The sequence below is a fragment of the Oculina patagonica genome, chromosome 4 (assembly GCF_052425735.1).
Source record: "Oculina patagonica isolate OP01 chromosome 4, crgOcupat, whole genome shotgun sequence".
NCBI classification, from domain to species: Eukaryota; Metazoa; Cnidaria; class Anthozoa; order Scleractinia; family Oculinidae; genus Oculina; species Oculina patagonica.
The window spans coordinates 29,502,577-29,522,143 of record NC_135761.1 but is presented as its reverse complement, the minus strand read 5'-3'; the positions used below and the strand labels follow the sequence as shown (position 1 = coordinate 29,522,143).

The 19,567-nt window shown below is 40.7% G+C and overlaps 2 protein-coding genes and 2 long non-coding RNA genes across 4 annotated transcripts; all 4 read left to right on the top strand.

Moving 5' to 3' along the window:
• The first annotated feature begins 246 nt into the window (after positions 1 to 246).
• Positions 247 to 4,457, top strand: LOC144647731 (uncharacterized). The gene is made up of 8 exons (XR_013569617.1): positions 247 to 332; positions 452 to 488; positions 585 to 612; positions 746 to 777; positions 939 to 1,007; positions 1,083 to 1,122; positions 1,292 to 1,333; positions 4,383 to 4,457. It is a non-coding gene; the product is annotated as an uncharacterized LOC144647731 (long non-coding RNA).
• A 317-nt stretch (positions 4,458 to 4,774) lies between these two features.
• Positions 4,775 to 7,403, top strand: LOC144647730 (uncharacterized). Its single transcript, XR_013569616.1, has 5 exons — positions 4,775 to 5,090; positions 5,268 to 5,324; positions 5,672 to 5,809; positions 6,162 to 6,193; positions 7,023 to 7,403. It is a non-coding gene; the product is annotated as an uncharacterized LOC144647730 (long non-coding RNA).
• Positions 7,404 to 10,440: 3,037 nt separating this feature from the next.
• On the top strand, positions 10,441 to 11,954 carry LOC144648297 (uncharacterized). The gene is made up of 2 exons (XM_078507904.1): positions 10,441 to 10,920; positions 11,654 to 11,954. The coding sequence occupies exons 1-2, from the start codon at positions 10,535 to 10,537 to the stop codon at positions 11,940 to 11,942; spliced, it is 675 nt and encodes a 224-aa protein (XP_078364030.1). The 5' UTR covers positions 10,441 to 10,534; the 3' UTR covers positions 11,943 to 11,954.
• Positions 11,955 to 16,606: 4,652 nt separating this feature from the next.
• On the top strand, positions 16,607 to 19,277 carry LOC144652300 (uncharacterized). Its single transcript, XM_078512341.1, has 2 exons — positions 16,607 to 17,697; positions 18,193 to 19,277. The coding sequence occupies exons 1-2, from the start codon at positions 17,205 to 17,207 to the stop codon at positions 18,507 to 18,509; spliced, it is 810 nt and encodes a 269-aa protein (XP_078368467.1). The 5' UTR covers positions 16,607 to 17,204; the 3' UTR covers positions 18,510 to 19,277.
• The last annotated feature ends 290 nt before the right edge of the window (positions 19,278 to 19,567 follow it).

The following is a 19,567-nucleotide window of genomic DNA, read 5'->3' as shown; positions in this document are numbered from 1 at the left end:
GAATGGCAATTGCGTGCTGGCTAATTTCCAAAGTACCTGTCCTTGAAAATTTTTTGTGAAGATTGTGGATAACATAACCCCCCAGGTACTGAAGTCAGAAAGGGCACTGCTGACAGAAACTGCTGCACTGTTCTGTACTTTTGATTGTCTTACATGAGCAAGCATCTTATCTGCAATCGATGTGGACAATAAGGTAGCTACATTTCTTGATAGTCCTCTAAAATATGGGGTTTTACTAAAAGCAGGCCCGCGGCCCACAGATGTTTGGTCAGTGGTATATTAACGCGCATGCTCAGATAGTACGAATCGGCAAGTGTCTAAAATGGAGGAAGGTGAGATTTTGGTTTATTTGCAATTTCAATCATTTTAATCCTCTGCAATCCTTGGATCTGTTTGTTACTTTATGCTAAAAAACCAACATTTCATTGTTTATATTCACTTCCGTTAACAGAACCCGATAGCACAGTGGACGTTTGTTTTCAAACAATGTAAGTTTCAACAGATCAGACTTAAAACGCTTGTTTCTTTCTTTATAATTTTTGAACTTACTCGCTCAGTGAATGTTATTTTTCTCTCCCGGGCAGACCTGTACACAAAGACGCTGATGAAAACGTAAGTTGTGGCGTTGAACATTGTTAAATTATGTTGCTTTCGTTCATTTACATTGGGATAACTGGAAATTCTGTACACTTAATTCACACAGTTTGCATACAGTTTTTGATTGTGATGCTTTTTTTTGCTAAAGGGAAAAAATCCACAGATGCTATGGCAAGACAGGTACTGACTTGCAGTTATAAAATAAAAATTTTTGTGTTTCTCTTAAGCACCTTTCCTATAAACTGAAATATTTGCTTACAATTTATTACTTACCATAACCTGTGTGAACTCTTGTTTGGAACAACATCTGATATTAACGCAAGATTTATTTTAACCTTTAGCATCAATGGTCCTTACTGTGAAAGTGAAGCTCACAGGAAAGCACTAGCGTTGAGTGTTGAAGAAAACAGGTAAATGGCATTTTGCAGTGAAAGCATATCTTAACTTTTTCAAAACCCTAAACTTTACTCTTTCTATCATTTTAGCGATGCACAAAGAAACTTCAGATGTCCCACTATTGTTTCTGTAAGTATTGGGTGCAATGCACTTATGAAACTTTGTATTACTTGACATCAAATCAGTAATTTTAAAAAAGTGCTCACTAATATGTTTTTTAAATTCATTTTTAAAGATTGCAGCATCTTTTATGTACATATAGGATGTAATTTATGAAGGTGTTGTGTTCTTACTTTAGCAACCAATGGTCCCTGGAACCGACGTCTGGTAAGGGATGCTGGTAAGGGATGTAAGCTTTTGGTGCCCTTTCATAAACAATGTCTTAATTGTAAATAATAAAGATGGTAGATTTTAAGCTCAGTGATAAATAGTGAAGAAATTATTCTACATGACACGAGCGTGGGACAAAGAAAAAAATCTGAGTCCCCGACGGGAATCGAACCCATGGCCTCCCAGATACCGGTTGGGCGCTCTAACCAACTGAGCTATGAGAGACTCGCTGTGAGCTGGGCCATTTACTAGGTTGATAAGTGACACGCATCCTGCATACTGCTAGGATCAGCAATGTCGAAATCATCAAATTTGGTTTATCAAGTATATAATTGTCACATTAATACACATTAATACCCCACTCCCCTCCCCCTCCCCCCAAAAAAGGATAAAACCAAACACCTAAATGACAAAATGCCCGGAAGGTAATCCCAAAGAAGTATATAAAAATGCAGTGGAAAAATTGAGAAGAAAAAAGGATCCAATGCGCTTCTTCACACCTCCTCCAAGAAAAGTAGGCGCTTCCCGTCTCCACTTTCTACCGTTCCCAATCCCTCATGGGATTGCTACAAACACGCAATGTACACGCTAATGCTGGGTATTTGTACCTTACCCTGTCGTGGCATGCTGGCAATATACAACTTCCAAAAAAAAAACACGAAACACATGAGATAGTTTATTACATAAGAGTTTCAATGCCCTTAAAACTTACATCGTTGTAGAACAAACGTCCGCTGTGTTGACAAAAGACCAAATTCTGTGGGCCAACCCGCGAAATAGAAGAATGTACTCGTACGCGACATAGAAGAACGTTCCCTAAGCGAAAAGTATCAAAGAGATACAAGGATTGCAACCAAAATCTCACCTTCGCCCATTTTAGACCATACTCGCCGATTCCTACTATCTGAGCATGCCCGTTAATATACCACTGACCAAAAATCTGTGGGCCGCGGGCTGCCAGGCCGCGGGCCGTGAAGCGGACCGTGGGCTGCGGGCCTGCTTTTAGTTAAACCCATAAAATATGTTGTATCTGAGCATCGAACAGTTTTCAAAAATAATACAAGAGATGACAATGTTTCAGAAAGTTTAGCTCTTTTGATGACAGAACGAGGTAAACTTATTGTTTCCGATCACAGAGAAAATCAAAGCCTTCGAGCGTGTTGTGGCCCTCATGAACTAGGAGTTGAAGAAGCAATTTTGCCATAGTCTAGCCAATATGGAACCATTTGATCTCATGAGCTACTTACATTAGAAACAGATATTTTAAAATGCTCTCCCAAAGCGTCATCTTCTTCTAAAATATTGAGAACTGCATCGAAGTTCGCCTGAAGCGGACGCCATCTTGGTTTTGTGTGTGCAGGGTAAATGTCACGTGACAATTATGAACATCAGAAGGTTGTTTTTGTCCTTTGAAGACTCTAGTTCGCCAGGTTTCCTAACCAGTCTCCCTCTACTAACTACGGTTTAGTCCAAAAAATTTTCGACAAAAGTAGCCCTCTGAAGGTATTGTGTAACCTTATAAATGAAACAAACAGTATACTTATTATGTTTTTATAAAGTATATTTATATTTTAACCTAGCTGTTGAAGTGCCTTGTTAGAAATGTTGCGAATCATTTGGTCTTCTCAGCTCTCTGTACACATGCTTAAAACTACAACGGTAACCTACATGAGAGCCAAAATGAGTTTTTTCGCAGGATGAAAAAAATTTCATTCACAAGAGAGTGTTCGTCCTGGGATGCCGGGGACCAAGTTGAATTCATCTCGCCTGTGTTACAGTATTTTGGTTTTGTGGTACTCCGCATAGTACACAAAATGGCGCCCCCAAAACATGTTGTTACATTTGCCATTCTTAATACTGCACTGTTGCTGTACTGTTGCAATTTTTTTGGAGATTGGGAACGACCAACGAGCGAGTGGACATGTCTTTTTGATATCAGACTTTTTATCTTACATGGCTTAATAAGAAGCCTTCAAACGCCATAGCACCATGAATGAAGACTCGGGGGACGCAGGTCGAAAGAAACCAAGGAGAAGTGAATCAGGATCACAGACGGAAGATAATGGAAGTTGCAGTGGTTGCTGCAATATGGCCGACATTATAGCCGAGATGAACCTGGCTCTGGCGCGGATAGTAGAAATCGACCAGATTAAAGAAAAGCAAAAGCAGCTGGAGAATACAAATGCTCATCTAGAAAGGAGCTTGCAATTTACTCAAGAGTCAATTAGCAAATTGTCAGAACGAGTTGTCGCTCATGAAAAGACAATCTCTGAGCTGGAGAAAGGTGTGAATGAATTGACAAAGAGTGCAAACTTTGAGAAGGAGTGGGCGATCAAACTAGAAAGCCATAGTCGCAGGAACAATTTAAAGTGCATATGACACGAGCTTTTTTATTTGTGTTTCTTATATTTTAATACCTATTTTAAACACTTTTCAGCTTTTAAAGTGCTAAATATTTCTTTAAAAGCATTTTTTCGCGTTTAAAATACACACTTTTAGGCCCAAATCTGTCTCATGACCCGGGTTCTAGTTTACCACAAGCTGTAACCAAGAGCATTTTGACCCAATGTTTGTTCGCTGATTGTCGCCAGAAGTCGCAAAATGCTTAGTGATTTTGATGATTTGTTTAAGTCTGACTCGTTTGAAAGTTTTTCTGACTTCGAAGAATCTACAGAAGACCTCGAGCTTGCAACAAGAGAGCCGGAACCTTATCAAGACAAACCACTTGTAAGGGAAAGCAAAGTTGATGAAAGTGAGGAAACTGACCTTGATGGTTTGACGCCAGCAGATTTAGAGGCCAGATTTGAACGTCGGGTGGCAGTTTGCGAATGGTTTGTTATTGGTTTATTGATCTCCGTGATTTTTTTGTCTGTAACACAGCGATACTTTCATTTTACAATGCAGACATTGCTTTGTTTTACCTTGCTTCAGGTGCAAATGTCAACAATGAAACTGTGACAGACGCTATGGAGTTCTGTTGCGTTAAGGAGCAGGTAAAATAAAGGTACTCGTTTTCAAGAAAACGATGATTTAATTGAATGTATGTTTTATTTTCCAAGATACCCCAAGAGCTGTGCCGAATTCCAACAAAATTCAGAAAAAGCTAACATTCCAGAAACAAAGAAAAGAACAAACAAATTATTCAGTGTACACTACTTAGAGCTGATTAAGTGTATAAGTTACCGTCGCTTGTGAACACGTGCCACCAAAACATGATCTAATTGGATATTAAACATGACATGATTTTGATATCAAACGTTTAAAGTTTGGCAGACCTTGACGGCAAGTTTCAGGCGAAAAGTTCAACACATTCCGGTTTCAAAATGATTAAAATAAAATGTCGCTATGCAACTTGAATCGCTTCTAGTGAAGTTTTGCCCATACTCAGTGTTATAATGCTAAGCATTTTGAGTGCGAAAGTTCACATTATGGTCTGCTTAACTTCAAATGTTTGACAAATAATCACGCCATGTTAAATACCCAATTAGATCATATTTTGGCGGCAGGTGTTCACACTAAGATGCTAGCGATAGTATATGTAGTTTGGGGTCACTTTAAAAATACATGTTTCTTTCAGGGTCAAGCCCTGTAAGTACACCACTTCACCACACCACACCAAAGTAAATGACCAGAAGCAAGTTTGACAAAGTGCCCTTGACTCTCACCATCAACGTAAAAAGTGACAGAAGATTTCAAGCCAGACCCTGATAACAGGGCAGTCATTAAGGGCCATGACCCGTAACGGATGAGTTCATATGATGTTACAGGTGAAGATGTCATTTGGTGTTATTTTACATATACTTAATGACAGCCCTGGATAATATGCTGGCTTCAAATAAATTGCTGGTCCAACAGGTCCAGCTGGTACTAAACGCTGGGGGCGTTAAATTTTTTTTATAAGAGAAGATACGATATTCTAGCTTCTAACTGCTTATAATCCACAGGTGCAAATACTGATTTAAGGAGCCCTACAGTTGATCCCAAACACAAGGGAAAACAAGGTACATTTTACACAGATTGATGTACATGTATATTCTGAAGCTGTTTTACGTAAGCTTAAATGCCTTCTGATACTATGAGGTGTATAATTATTTGACTTGAAAGGACTGTGTCGCGGTTTTTAGCCAACTTTAAGTATGGGAAATGGCCATCAAATTAAGTGAAACAATATCCAAAACTAGGAAATATGTAAAGCTTTCATAAAATAATTATATACTTTATTGGGGTTAGCATTATTGGTTTCCACACAATTTAGCTTGGAAAGGCAAAGCAAATCCAAATTTTTCCTTCTGCTGCTTTTACTTAGATACTGTAAAATTATCTCAGATGAAGTATATGTCTCTTTCAGGATCAAGCCCTGCACTACATGCATATAGGGCACCAGAATCTCCACTACATCCCTGTGAGTGCCAGGAAAGCATTTCTTTGAGAGAAGAAAATGCAAAACTCAAAATGAAAATAAAAGAGCTAAAAACGAAATTGAACGGTAAAAATTGCTTTGTATATGGTTCTCATTTCATACATGTAAGTCAAATGTAGCGTATCTTTAAATTGGTAACCAAGGTAGCTATTACAAGAAAGTGTCGACTGCTAAAAAGCAATGGTGCATATATGCCTTGAATTGCGATCGGATCGATTGAAACAACAAAACATTGGCAACAATGGAGCTAGGGGGGCCAGGTTATTATAAACTTCCTATGCATTGAAACAATTTTCATGCAGTGATATTCCATAAGTGACAACCTAGCTGGCATTAGGAACATAAAACTGGCTTTGAGAAATAGTACTGTATCTACTGAAAACATAGTTTAAGTTGATTCTCTCTTTTCACTTCACAGCATTTGTGCAGTCTGTTTTTAAAGAATCTACAACCCAATCAACCGCCACGTGAAGAACATTCTTTCAAAGAACTTCTCTCTGCTCAAATCAGATCCTGAAACAAAGGAACTCTTTGACAACTCGCGCGTACTCGGTGCTTACCGCCGGGACACCAATTTAAGAGATTCCTTGGTTCGCAGCAGTCTTCAATCCGGCGCTAACACAGGGGATGAACCCCATGGAACCTTTCCGTGCCACCGCCCACGATGCAGGACCTGCGCCCATGCCAATCCAGCCTCCCAGATCAACACCCCTGGTGGACCGCTGACAATACGACAGAGGTTCTCGTGTACGACCAGTAACATCGTTTATATTATCACTTGTCGTGCATGCACCATGTCGTACATTGGCGAAACAGGACGTAGGCTCGGTGACAGGTTCTGCGAACATTTAAGATCTGTCGAGAGGAAAGCTGACCTGCCCGTAGCAAAACATTTCTCCTCGCCTGGTCACACAACAGATGACATGATGGTGTCTGTTGTGCGATCAGGCCTTACGAACATCAGAGAAAGACGCAGCGCGGAAGGCCGCCTGATCTTCAAATGCCGCACTCTACAGCCGCGCGGCATAAACATTGACTTTGCTTTTATTTAAATGGACTCAGTTAGCGCGCGTGCACGCAATGTTGCCACATTCAAAGAAAATGACGCGCGCTGACTTTAACGGCTATTTTCCACTGATGAAGGGACAGAAGTCCCGAAACGTCTGGATTTATTTACAAAAATTAGCTCATAAACGAAACTCTAACTTTATTATGTGATCAACAGACTGCGCTACACAGTTTTTAAACAATATTTTGACAATATTGTGATCTTATTACAGTTGCTGTTGTTCGTTAAGCAATTCAAGACAAATGCACATCCAGCAGGAGAGGTGTTTCAAAAAGAAAAATGTAACGTAACTTAATGAAAGCAGAAGTGAACAGGAAAAAAAAAAAAAAGAAATTATAGCAATAAATTAAAAATAACAATTAGTGTTGCAAGCGTGTTCAAAACGTTTTCGTTACAGTTGCATGTTCCTGAGCATTATATTTTTTAACCAATTAAATGTTTAGGGCCAGGTTGCACTAGAATATATTTTTGGAATTTTATATGTCTTTTTCTAAACAAATTATTACTCCGTTTTATTGTCAGCATCATTGTTCAGTCAGTGGACCATGCATATTTGATTCTAGATTTTAAAATGATTGTAAGTTAATTGAAAGAGAAAAATAAATTATATTTAATGAAGCACTTGCCAGAAAAATATTTTTAGCTGCATAAATTTATATACCGGTATGCATGAAATTATATGTTCATGCAGTTACAACGTACATATATACACATAGAGGGTATAAACTGATCAACAAAAGTAAGAGGATTTGCAACGGATACAAAAGAACTAGTAAATATATATTTTATGTCTCATTTTCAGGTTACATGTGACATGCATCACCTTTCAATGTATATGCATGCCCCTTTTGAGCCTGCAGTGTAAATGAATTATTACAACTATTTTACATATATGTTACACATTGTTGACATATTTTTGACATAAATGTGACATACGTGTGACATACATGTGACATATATGCCACATATATGTAACATATATGTTAAATTATTATTCAACAGATGCGCGCGCTGCCCATATATGGTCAAAATGTTAACGATATCTTCATCCGTACATAACAGATATCCTCGAATGTAGGTTGCGAAAATTCGTCCGAAATCTTGTAAGCGCTGCTTAATTACAGTTTTTCTATGTGCAAAATGTGTTTCGTTGCCAATTTGTTGAATAATAAAACAATTATCCTGCTCAATCTTCGGAATATCGTCTGATTTTAGCCAACTCGGCCTACGGCCTCGTCGGCTAAGTATCGCGTATTCCCGCGCAGGATAATTGTTAAATATGTGCAACCTATATATGTCAAATATACATGTTGTAGTTCTGGTAAGGGTACTCAGCAAGCAATGTTTTTAATTTTGTCAGTGGTAATTTTGTGATGTTCATTTATAAGTTTTACTGTGATTTTCACTTCCATAGCCGTGCATGAGTTGTCTTTAATTTGAGTAGTTACTATAATTTTCTTACGATACCATATTACGAGCCTTCTCGCCATTGTTACTTTGTCACATTCTTACCGTCAAGCTTCTATATTGGAATAGACCCCACCTCAGGCACATATTCATGTTTTTAATCAAGTAATTGTCTGTCGCCTCTATAACAATTGCTGTATTGTTTTGTCGCAGTTTCACAATGCAAACAAGAGCATGTGGCTTCGCTTGCCACTCTGTATCCTGGACCATTTAAACTGAAACACTTATTACCGTACCTATGTGGACTGCCGCAAATACGTGTACCGCCTGCACTATCGTCGCTATTTCATGTCCCAATTTGAGTCGAGGAAACCTTTGCATATTCACTTGTAGCAAATATGGCGAAAGGTGGTGCAGGGAGACAGGAAATTAGATTAACAGTTCTGTTAGACCCAGAAGGTATGGTTAGGGAAAGAGCGATCTCCTTAAAGCGTTCGCGTTCCAGCCATCTTAACACACTTACTACTGTTCAAAAGGAAATTGAAGCATTATTAACAGTCCCTTTAAACGTCACACTAGGGAAGGGAAAATTGGACCATTTTGAAACATTATGGAACGGATTTGTAGACTCAGACAGTAAGCATTTGGAAGTAGCTAGTACAGACAAGAGCATTCAAATTTCAAAAAAATCCCCACCTTATCACAGCAAAGGATTGACCTCTCTGCAATTGTAACGGAATCAGTTTGCAGCCGCGCTTAATGATCGAGTCTGGCCAAGGCATCATGGAGTCACCTAACGTCACTTACAGTTCAAAGGCGCAAGCCCGCAGATTGGAGGCAGAAAAGGCTCAACTGGCTCTTGTGTTTGTGGAACAAGAGAAACAACAGAGAGTTGAAGAAGAAACAAAGATGTTGGTGCTGAAAAGAAAACAATATGAACTTTCCTGGATGCGAAAATCCAAGGAAGAAGAACTAAAGGCCATCATTAGGCTGGAATCCCTAAAGACTGAAGCAGACTGCAAGCTCGCTGAAGCAACAAAAGCAGCTGCCATTATGGACTTAAGAGGCCAAACCTACAGAAGAAATGGAAGAGGGATTATCAGGCAATGAGACATCATCAGTGGAGTCACCACCCTTCAATCGTGCACCAGCTTCTTCTGGCAGTGATATTAATCCTCCATTGATAACTGTCACACATTCTGTGCCTGCATGCCTCTCTGGTGCTTCATCCACAGCCACGAGCAGTCCGAACCCACCTATGTTGAGTAACCGTAATGCCAAGTCCATTTGTGCCAGCCTCCACTTAAGTGTCTGTCATGCCATTGAATACCTCTAAGACAAACATTTCATCCACAACCACTGTCAGCAGTCTAAGGTCACCTGTAATGAACCATCTTCCTCCCTCAACACTGCCCTATTGGTCTCCACCCGTAGAGTCAAGACCATTTGCACCAGCCTCTACCAAAGTACCTGTCACACCTGTAAACACCACTTGGACTAGTGCTTCGTCTGTCACTGTAAGCGGTCTGAGCCTACCCTACAGTTGTCAGCCCTATAGTTGTCAGCCTCTGTTTGGTACCTCAAGCGTGAATGGAATGCCCACACCTGCTCATTTAGAACCCTAACTTTGGCTGCCTCAGCCATGAAGGAAGTTTCAATTGGACAACAAAGGCTTGCTCACAATCAAGTCCTACCTCCTATCCAGAGAACAAAGTTCCTCGGAGCACCAGGTAAGTTCCCCTTGTTCAAACAGCACTTCCAACACTGTGTGATGTCTTGCAAAGACATTGACAATGAGAGCAAGATGACCTGTCTACTGCAATTCCACGGTGGTGAAGCCAGAAAGCTGTATGTGGCCTTGAAACAGCCACTGGTGGAATTCATCAAGCGCTGCAGATCCTCCAAGAGAGATATGGCAGATCGTGTATGATCATCAGTTCTATAGTGAACAACCTCACTAAAGGGCCACCAATCGCAAGCAGAGACAGAGCCGCCTTGTGAAAGTTTGCTGATCAGGCTGTGAAGGCCCTCACCACTTTGCAATCCATGAACTGTCTCTCAGGAATCAATCAAGGATTTGGAAACATTGTTAGTATGACAGAGCGTCTCCAAACCCGGCCCAATTAAAAGGAAAATTACCCAACCCAAAAAACGGCTACCACGGAAGTTATCCAGCGGATAAAAAGTTGTTGCACAAACCCTGGATAGCGTTGCGGATAACTATCCGACGGATAAATCGCTATCCAACCAGTTGCTATGGTGATTCTAGGCTTGCGTGACCTGCTCGCGCGTTGTTTGCGGGAAAACCCAACAAAATGGCTGAAAACGCTGAAAACATCGATCCCTCTCCCACAAAACGGCCAAGAAAGCCGAATTTTACGGCCGCGGAGTGCATGTTATTGCTTGAGGTGGCGGAGCAGCACCTCGACGTTATTAAGAGCAAATTTTCTTCCACCATTACGAACAAAAACAAAACAAAGGTGTGGGAAGAAATTACGGAGCGGGTTAATTCACTCGGCGTGTGTAAGCGGACCACGCTAGAAGTCAAGGAAAAGTGGAGAGGAATGGTTAGCAACGCCAAAAAAGAGCACAATAAATGTGCTGCTGCAAATAGGAAGACTGGTGGAGGCAAACAGCCCGACTCCCCGAGGGTTACTTCTTACTTTCCTCATCGGGCCCTGGGACTCTGGGCTCCCCGAGGGTACTACTGTGACTCTCGATGCGACCCTTCCCGGTTCACTGGGGGTTCGCTCGGTGCCCGTTTTTAATTGTTTACTACTCTTTTGCGACGTCATTTGCAGAATTACTTGTTGATGGTTTTAAATCAGTTTCTTCTTTTTGGCCCAATTGTAGTCTGTAGAAGACTGCATACAATTGTCACCGTGTCAAATTGCAAAAAATATTCAAGATTATTGAAGCTATTAAAAGAAATTCTCTACACTTTAAGACTTCTTCAATATTTAACATTGTTGTATACAATTACTTATCAATAAGTCTACTAATTAAAACGAACGTGTTTAAAAATAATAATGACAGAAAAGTTTTCCCTTGTTATAATTAATTATATATTATTTTTTAATATGTTCCCTTGGCGGTCCGCATGGCATTTTTTTCAGGCAAAATACTTGGTGTGAATCAGTTTTACCCTTTAAATTTAATTAATTTTCCAATGATGTATTATATTTTTAGTTATATCTGCTTATGCTATGGAACATATAAAGCTCAAATCAATAAATGTGCTCATCTCTACACATTTTGTTATACAAATTGCTTGCAGCTCAGTCAACAATAATTGTTGATGCCTTTGGCAGTGCTGATTTTTCAAACAACACCAGCAGCCAGCTTCCAGTGATGCCAGAACAGGGCACCAGCTGCCAGCTTCCAGTGATGCCAGAACAGGGCACCAGCACCAGCTTTCAGTCATAACTGAACAGGGCAATACCAGCCGTCGTCCCACAGACCCTGAACAGGGCAGTCAGAGTTCCAAAAGAACGAAGCTACACAGCAAAGGGAAAGGGGAAGTCACCACTTCCACAAAGGAAAAGAGTATCAATTGATGACATAAATGCTTTGCACTTTTCAGTGCTTCAAAAAGAGAGTAAAAAAAAAAAACTGGACATTGAAATTGACAATTTATTACTTAAAAAACGGGAAATCATGTTAAGGATTCAGGAGCTGGAAGCAAGAGCTATTAACCCAGAACTAAATTTTTTGTCATGTTAGAAATAAAGCCATTTAAATACAATTTTAATGATAAAGATTTCACTTTTTAAAATAAATGCAAGTGTTTGAATTGTTCATTGGAGGTCAGAAATACCAGAACTCAAACCCTTTAAGTGGGTTAAAGATATACTGTGTGAAAGCAATGGAATCATTCTGCGAGGCTATCAGATTGTCATGATAAGTACTCTTTGACAGGCAACTTTTCTAATGCACAGAAGGGGCACCTAGGGATCGTGCCACCCAAACAAATGGTCAGAGAGAAAGTATGGTGGCCAGGTATCGTGAACTAAGTGAAAAAAGGGTCAAGGCTTGCCTACCCTGCCAGTCTGTTGCAGACAAGCCTACAGCAGAGCCACTTTGCATGGCAGAGATGCCTGACAAAAAATAGCAAGAGGTGCACATAGACCTCTGCAGACCATATCCGTTTTGGGGAAAGTTTGCTAGTCTGTGAAGATGCATGTACGTGCTGGCCCAAAGTAGCGATTCTGTGTTCCACTATTGGACATATTGGAAAAATCTTTTCTGTGCATGGATTGGCAGAGAAAGTTGTGACTAATAATGGAGCAAATCTGGTATCTGTGGAATCTGAGAAATTCCTGGTGACATATGGCATCAATCATTGCAAAGTCACTCCCTACTGTACACGGGCCAATTAATCAGTTGAAAGGTTTAACAGGAAAATGGAGAAAGCGATTCGCACCGCCCATGCTGAAGGCAACGACTGGCATTTAGACACGTATACCTTCCTGGTTAACCATCGCGCAACACCTCATGCAACCACAGGAGTGTCACCAGCATTTCTGCATCTTGGAAGAGAAATCAAAACAAAAGTAGAAAATGGTGCAATTGGGCAAAATACCACTAGATGAGCTACTAAAGACCACTGACCCTGTGCATGATCTACAAATGGATGACGCCATGTGGGCATTGCAACCAGCTTTTAATCGAGCCCTGCAAGGTGTTCAATGCATCCAAGCATGGCAAACTACTCAAACTATCCCCCAGCCATGGCAAGTGCTGCAAAGCAACACGGAATTGTTTCGGAAACTAAGAAGGATTGCAAAGGGTGAAAAACCTTTACTAATTGTAGACTTTGTCAATAACATCGTGCCTCAAGATGAGGAAGAAACTCTTTGCATTCAAGGAAATGCTATAATAGTAGTGACCTATGGGCTGAAAAAGCCCAAATTAGAGAATATTAACTTTGCAACAGTGGGCAGTATCAACCACTCGAATTTTTTTATACCTTGCTATAACAGAGCAATTAGTTAGTCGAGCAGACATCTAGAATAACCTTGCCTACACAGTTAAAAAAAATGGCGTTGTCATCAAAGTATGAGTGGTGCTCAGTACTCTAATATGAAAATGAGTTTCATAAGTTGCAGGCTTTTTATAGTTTTACATAGAGTTTTGACTCACCCACACCTTCATTCAGTCATGCTCCAAACCATATTACGCAAAAGTACCCAATTACTTATCCCTTTTTGCTTGTTTCTGCTTTTGCTCCATTTGATTTCGGAAAACACAATTCGGTTCCCTTTTCAAAGCTTGGTGCTCAAACAATACCCTCTCCCTCTTTCATCATTCCTTAGGCAGGGTATTGTCGTAACTAACAAAGGGCTGTCTCAACAAACTATTCCATTGTGCCCCAAAGTAGTGGGGAAAGTGTCTGGTCCATCCTCACCCTCCATTCTTGACACCCATTTCACTAACTTCATTCTTTTCATCTCTCATTTACTGAATTTTCTGGTTTCCTGTACTTGCCGGAGAAAGTTCGTGTCCCGATGCATCAACGTTCCAAGTGAAGGCCGAAGCTAAGGCAGAAAGAATTCTTCTCAGTCCACGTTGACCTCTGCGGAAAACACCTTGGATCAAGGGGCTGACCAAAAACCATTCGCGAGAAACTACATCAAACCTTGGGACTACCGCAGAGCACGAAGTCACCTCAAGTAAGTTTAGTTCGTCAAAACTGGTGTATTTTCGGTCTTAAGTGTGGTAAATTTCTCTTTTTTCTCTTTTTTTAGTCGGGCAGCATCTTGTTCATTGCAGCTATGGGAGTTCTCATTTTCTCTCATCTCTGACGTCCTCTTCATCCTCCAGCCCAGATGAGCGACATTCCTCACGTGAGAAGACAATCTTTAGCTAAACCTGCAAACTTTAATTATTTTACTACTCAGAGGAATGACAGGGCCTTCATATTCTCTCCTCTCCTTCACTCATTTCTCCTTTCTTTTATATTCTTTTGTTCTCTTTTTTTGTTCGGAGGTGGTGCCCTTTTTTTTTTTATATTCTTTTCCTTCACCATATCTCTGGGGCCATTTTCTTTTTTTCTTCCATGGGTCCTCTGTCTCGCTGGTATGTCTCTCCATATAGTCACTTTTTTCCTTCCTTTTTTCTTTCTTTCTTTTTTTTTCTCTTCTGAGTTACTCTCCCTCACCCGCCTGGGTGTCGGGCTTTCTTTTCCATGTTCAGTCTTGCGCGCTACTTGGGGCTTCGGGATAAGGCCGTATGCAGGAGAAAGAGTGGGTGGGATTCAGATGTGTGAGGGGGGACTGTAAAAGCATTCTTGGGTGGGTGCTGTCGTCTCGCTGTGGGGACATGATGGAATATGGCTGTCATCTTGGAGGGGACCTCTTTGTTTCTTTCTGCAGCCACTTTTCACTGAAACAAATGAAGGTTTGTTTTTTCGTTGCTGGGGGTGCGGGCCTGTTTCCTGTGATCCTGTTGCGTGGGTGGTGGAAAGAGGGCTGGGGGACTTCTCTCGTGGGAGGGATTGAACTGTGGGTTTTATGCTCAGACTTGTCACAGTCCTCCAGTGTGGGTGGTGAGGGGGTTGGTTGCTTGGGGTGCTGTGGATCTCTCCTAGTATCATGGTTGGGGGTGGCGCATTTTTGGCTTTGTCTTGAATGTTTAGTTAATCTTTTGGGCGGGGGACTGGCATTTCCTCCTTCGTGGCACTCTGTCACTACACTCCGTAGTTGAAGTTCCATCTTTTTCTTCATGTGTTGTGAGAGTTTTTTTTTTGTTCCTTTCAATTTCACACCATCTTCTATTTCGCGGATTTTTGAATCTGTCCCTGCTATGCTTGCTGGCGTTGTAGGTTTGGTCTCACAGGCATAAAAAATAAAAGGGTTTCTTGTCATAGCAGCTGCATTGTTGTCTGACTTTAAGCAGCACCACACCTTTAAGTTCTTGGTTGCCATCATTTTACATGATAGTTAGCTCATGTTCTTCCTTTGCCTGTTTTTAGGCTCTTGAAGCCTTGAAAAAAGAAGATGAAACCCTGTAATCAGCTGTTACAAAGAGTACAGCTAACTTAGTACTTGACATGGTTATCCAGCTGGAATAAGGAAAAGAGCAGGGATAAGGAAAAGAAACTCATAGCTGATCAAATCCACAAGCGTTTGAAGTCAAATTCTATTCTGGCACAATTTTCAGGGTTGGTAAAAAATCTTCAAGTCTTCAGTTTGTTTGAAGTTGGAAATTTGTAAGAAAAAATAAAAATATTAATTAAGTGTTTTATTCGCTCTGTGGTGATGGGTAATTTCTCAGCAGCATTAAATAATTTTGCCCTCAGATAATGATAGAAACTAAACAACTGAATAATGCTGGATATGACACCTTGTACGGCATATTAAGTGGATAGAGCATTTAAGGATTAGACCAAGAAACAGGATACTGGCTTAAGGCAGAGAGAGTACAAGATATGGAAGAGTGGTCAGTATCAGATGAATGATGTTCACAATGTCATGTTAGGAAACACAGTTCAGCGCATCATGCATACCAATTGGTGGTGCAGCATTTTGGAACGTAGGGGGGCTAAGTTTTATACAGTATCTTTGCATGGTCGACTCTAATGGCCAAGTTTACTGCTCTCTCTCTTTTCTGCTAGGTAAGTCCTGTCTCACTCCTTTAAAACATGTCACTATTCTTTGATTGGAGTTAGCAGCTACCACTGTGTCTGTCGGTTTGAACAAAGTGGTTCAAAGGTTGTTTGCTCTGTAATCGAGAGCTTTGTTTGTCATCTATTGGAGGTTTATAAAGTTCCTGTCGTTGGTGTTTGTCATGTCATTCCACGTGGTCAATCACACCACGAGGCGGCTTCTTTTGCGAAACGCGTTGAGATTCTTCAGCAGTATCTTGACAGTGTCCTTTCTCCTATCCCTAATGTTTTTTGTTGGCTTCACCGAGATTTTTCTCACCCAGGGAAGGATTTTTATTTGCCTGATGGGGTCCACCTAAACCCAGCGGGTCAATATCATTTAATCGTAGTTACAGAGGCGCCATTTTGCGGGCCTTGCGCTTGCTGTGATATCTTCACACATTCCCTGCATGTTTGTAATTTTTCACACATTCCACCCCTCACATTTTACCAGTTTTTACATTTAACTTTAGTCCAGTCATGGGATTTTCTTTTAGGGTTGAAACTTTTCCTTATTTCATGTTTTTATTTTATTGTTTTGGGGATTCGTCTCCAAGTTTAAGATTTTTTGTGGCTGGTCCACTTACTTTGTATTTTTGTGTGAGGATTCGTCCTCCACAGTTTTGATGGGATTAGTCCTTTTTTATGGAGTTCCTGTTTTAGTGTGGATTCGTCCACCGTATTTGATTTTTTGGCATTATGAGCTGCTGGTCCTGTGTGTCTGACAGGCATTCTCCACTTAATATTTATTTTTGTGTTAGGATTCATCCTTCACATTTGTTATAGAGGATTTGTCCTCGGTTTAATGGAGTTATCCATTATTGTTTGTGTGGATTCGTCCACCGTATTTGATTTATTTTGGCATTATAAGGAAGCTGCTGCGTCGACTGTTTGTCTGACAGGCATTCCTTGCCACTTATCTTATTTTATTTTCGTGTTAGAATTCGTCCTTCACATTTGTGATAGAGGATTTGTCCTCGGTTTAATGGAGTTATCCATTGTTTTAGTGTGGATTCGTCCACCGTATTTGATTTATTTTGGCATTATAAGGAAGCTGCTGTGTCGACTGTTTGTCTGCCAGGCATTCCTTGCCACTTTTTTTGTTTTATTTCTATTGCTTGGGGATTCGACTCCAACTTTATGGTTTTTGTGGCTAGCCCACTTCTTGGTTAATTTTATGTTGGGCTTGGTCCTACATAGGTCTTAAGGGGATTAGTCTTTTTACCCTTGCCACTTATTTTTGTTCTGTCCCGTGACTGGTGCTTTTCATCTTTTTTAATCTGTCATAATTTTGTTTTGGTAGTGTCTGGGGTGTTTTTTCATGTTCCTTTGCAGAATCAATGCCTCCGAAGTGCTCTCAATGTTTACGGAATCCTTCCGCACAGGTAGACGAGATAGCGGCTGGTGCCGTACCGCAGCGACGAAAGCGTGCAGCCTCGCAGCCTGCCATGGACACCCAGCACAAGAAGTCCAGACGTGGTACCTCGGCACAAACCTCAGAGAACTGGACTCCCCCTGCCGTTGTTGAGACCAACCAGTCTGCTTCCTCGTCAGGTGCGGCAGCAGGAGGGCCTCAACCCCTCTCTTTCCCTCAGGGTGTTTTAGACCAATTGGTCGCCCAAGTGGCGGATGAAGTAACCAGACATCTTTCGCCCCCAGAGGATTGTGGTACTGCGAATAGAAACACCTTGGTGTCTAATGCCGCGTCTGAGTTGCCGCTAGTTTCCAATTTGCCACCAGCCATCCCAGTGCCCGGTGCTGCTGTTGCCACCTCTGGATTGGCTGTAACAGTATTGCAGAGATCTGTTGGTGCTACCCAGGCTTCATTGTCAGGTGAGGTGCAAATACCTGCGCAGTTGTTCGCCTCCCCCAGTCTTCCAATTGACGCAAGGCTGTCAGAGAAGCTTCAGTCCAAGATTTGGGCCAATGAGTTTTTTGAGAATTTTTCTCTAACCAACTTGCACAACACTCAGCAGTGGATTTCGAATGCATGCAAAATTTATAATTTGTAAAAAATAAATATCCAAACTGAATGAGCCATTCCGTCAGTTTAACACACTTAATTTGGTTGTTGTAAATGACCTTTGATTTTCGCATGTGACCGATGACTCATTGTTTGCTCACGAATATGCCTATTTTTGTCGTGAGCAACATGAGCATGATTTAGCAAAGTACAATTTAAAATTATATGTGACTTTTATCAGATTTGGTAGGGAATTAAAAGTATACCTCTTCGACTTTTTCGCAAAGATGTAGCCTTTGGGTAAAAGAGACTTTTCTGTCTCATACTTTCAACTAAAGTTTGAAACTTTCTTTTTTTATACATAGATTCAAGAATACAGACAAGAGCATACAATGTTTTACGAAGCAAGTTCCCCAGCTTGGATGCTGCAGAGGTCCATAATAAACTGACATTAAATTACTGCTTGGAGGAGTTGGATTTGTCAGACCAAAGAGAAAACAGGATGTGCAGGTCAACTACAGTCGTAGACAAGCTCACTCAAACACCAGCCCTTGAAAAAACAGCCAACCAGCCATTCACTCAGCTACACAGGCCACAGCAGCTACTAGTGTGGAGGATGTTGAGAATGTTGGCGAGATCGCCAACATGCCATTTCTCAAACTCACTATTAAGAATGGCATAGACACAAATCCAGCTGACTTTGCATCACATTCCATCATAGCGATGAAAAATCTTCAAGAAAATGGGAAAAACAACCTGCTCTATAAGTTTGCTTTCTGCACTGCAAACTCTTCGCCTGAATCAGATGTCCCTCTGTTCCCATAAGATAGAATGCCATTTGGGCTGTTAACCCGCATTGCCCACACCTGGCTGCCTCTTCATATCAAAGGATCTGTGATCCCTCTGAAAACAATCCTTGGGTGCTACAGGGAAATAACGTCCCCTATAACAGATTCAATATCTCAGCTGCCATATCTGAAATGTGTAAATGGACTTTATAAATTTTAAAAACACATAGCTATTAGTCCCAGATCATGTTGACAGGTTGTTAATGGGTAGATTTTTGTGTTCATTGTAAATCTGACTTACATTTAGAAATTGTGAGGGTTGATGAAGAATTTTGTTCAAACATGAAGACGATTGTTATGTCTATTAATTCTGAGATGAGATGCAAAACCACTCACAAACAGCACAAACAGTGCTAGCCATAGATAGAAAACAAAGCCAATATTAAAGGGTCTCGAATATTAAAAGTCAAGTATGTAAATCATATTTCAAACACTCTGTTGGAACTCATAAGCTGCAATATGCTGACTTGTATTCAAATGGTCACAGCAAGAGTAACATTGTAGAAGTAAACCTAAGGATAAGCTGTCACAAACTAAGGATCGAAACAGGTAGATACGACAAAATACCTCAAAATGAAAGACTATTAAACTGCTGCAATTGCAACAAATTTGGCTCACTCTTTGTTGTTGCCTGCCCCTCGCCTCCTCTCTGCCTAATTCCATTACTGCGATAACTATCACATGAAACCTTATTACCACATGTTATCAATTCCACTAATTTCTTTCAAACATTCACAGCTAATTTCATTTAACGTATCTCGTCATGTTTTGAATTGAAAGACAATCTCGTTACAATGATAACCATCTCAAATGGTTAGGGGTGGACCATTAGATTTTTGATGGGGGGGGGGGGGGTTGTGCAAATCCCCAAAAAAATATCGAGCATGTGCTT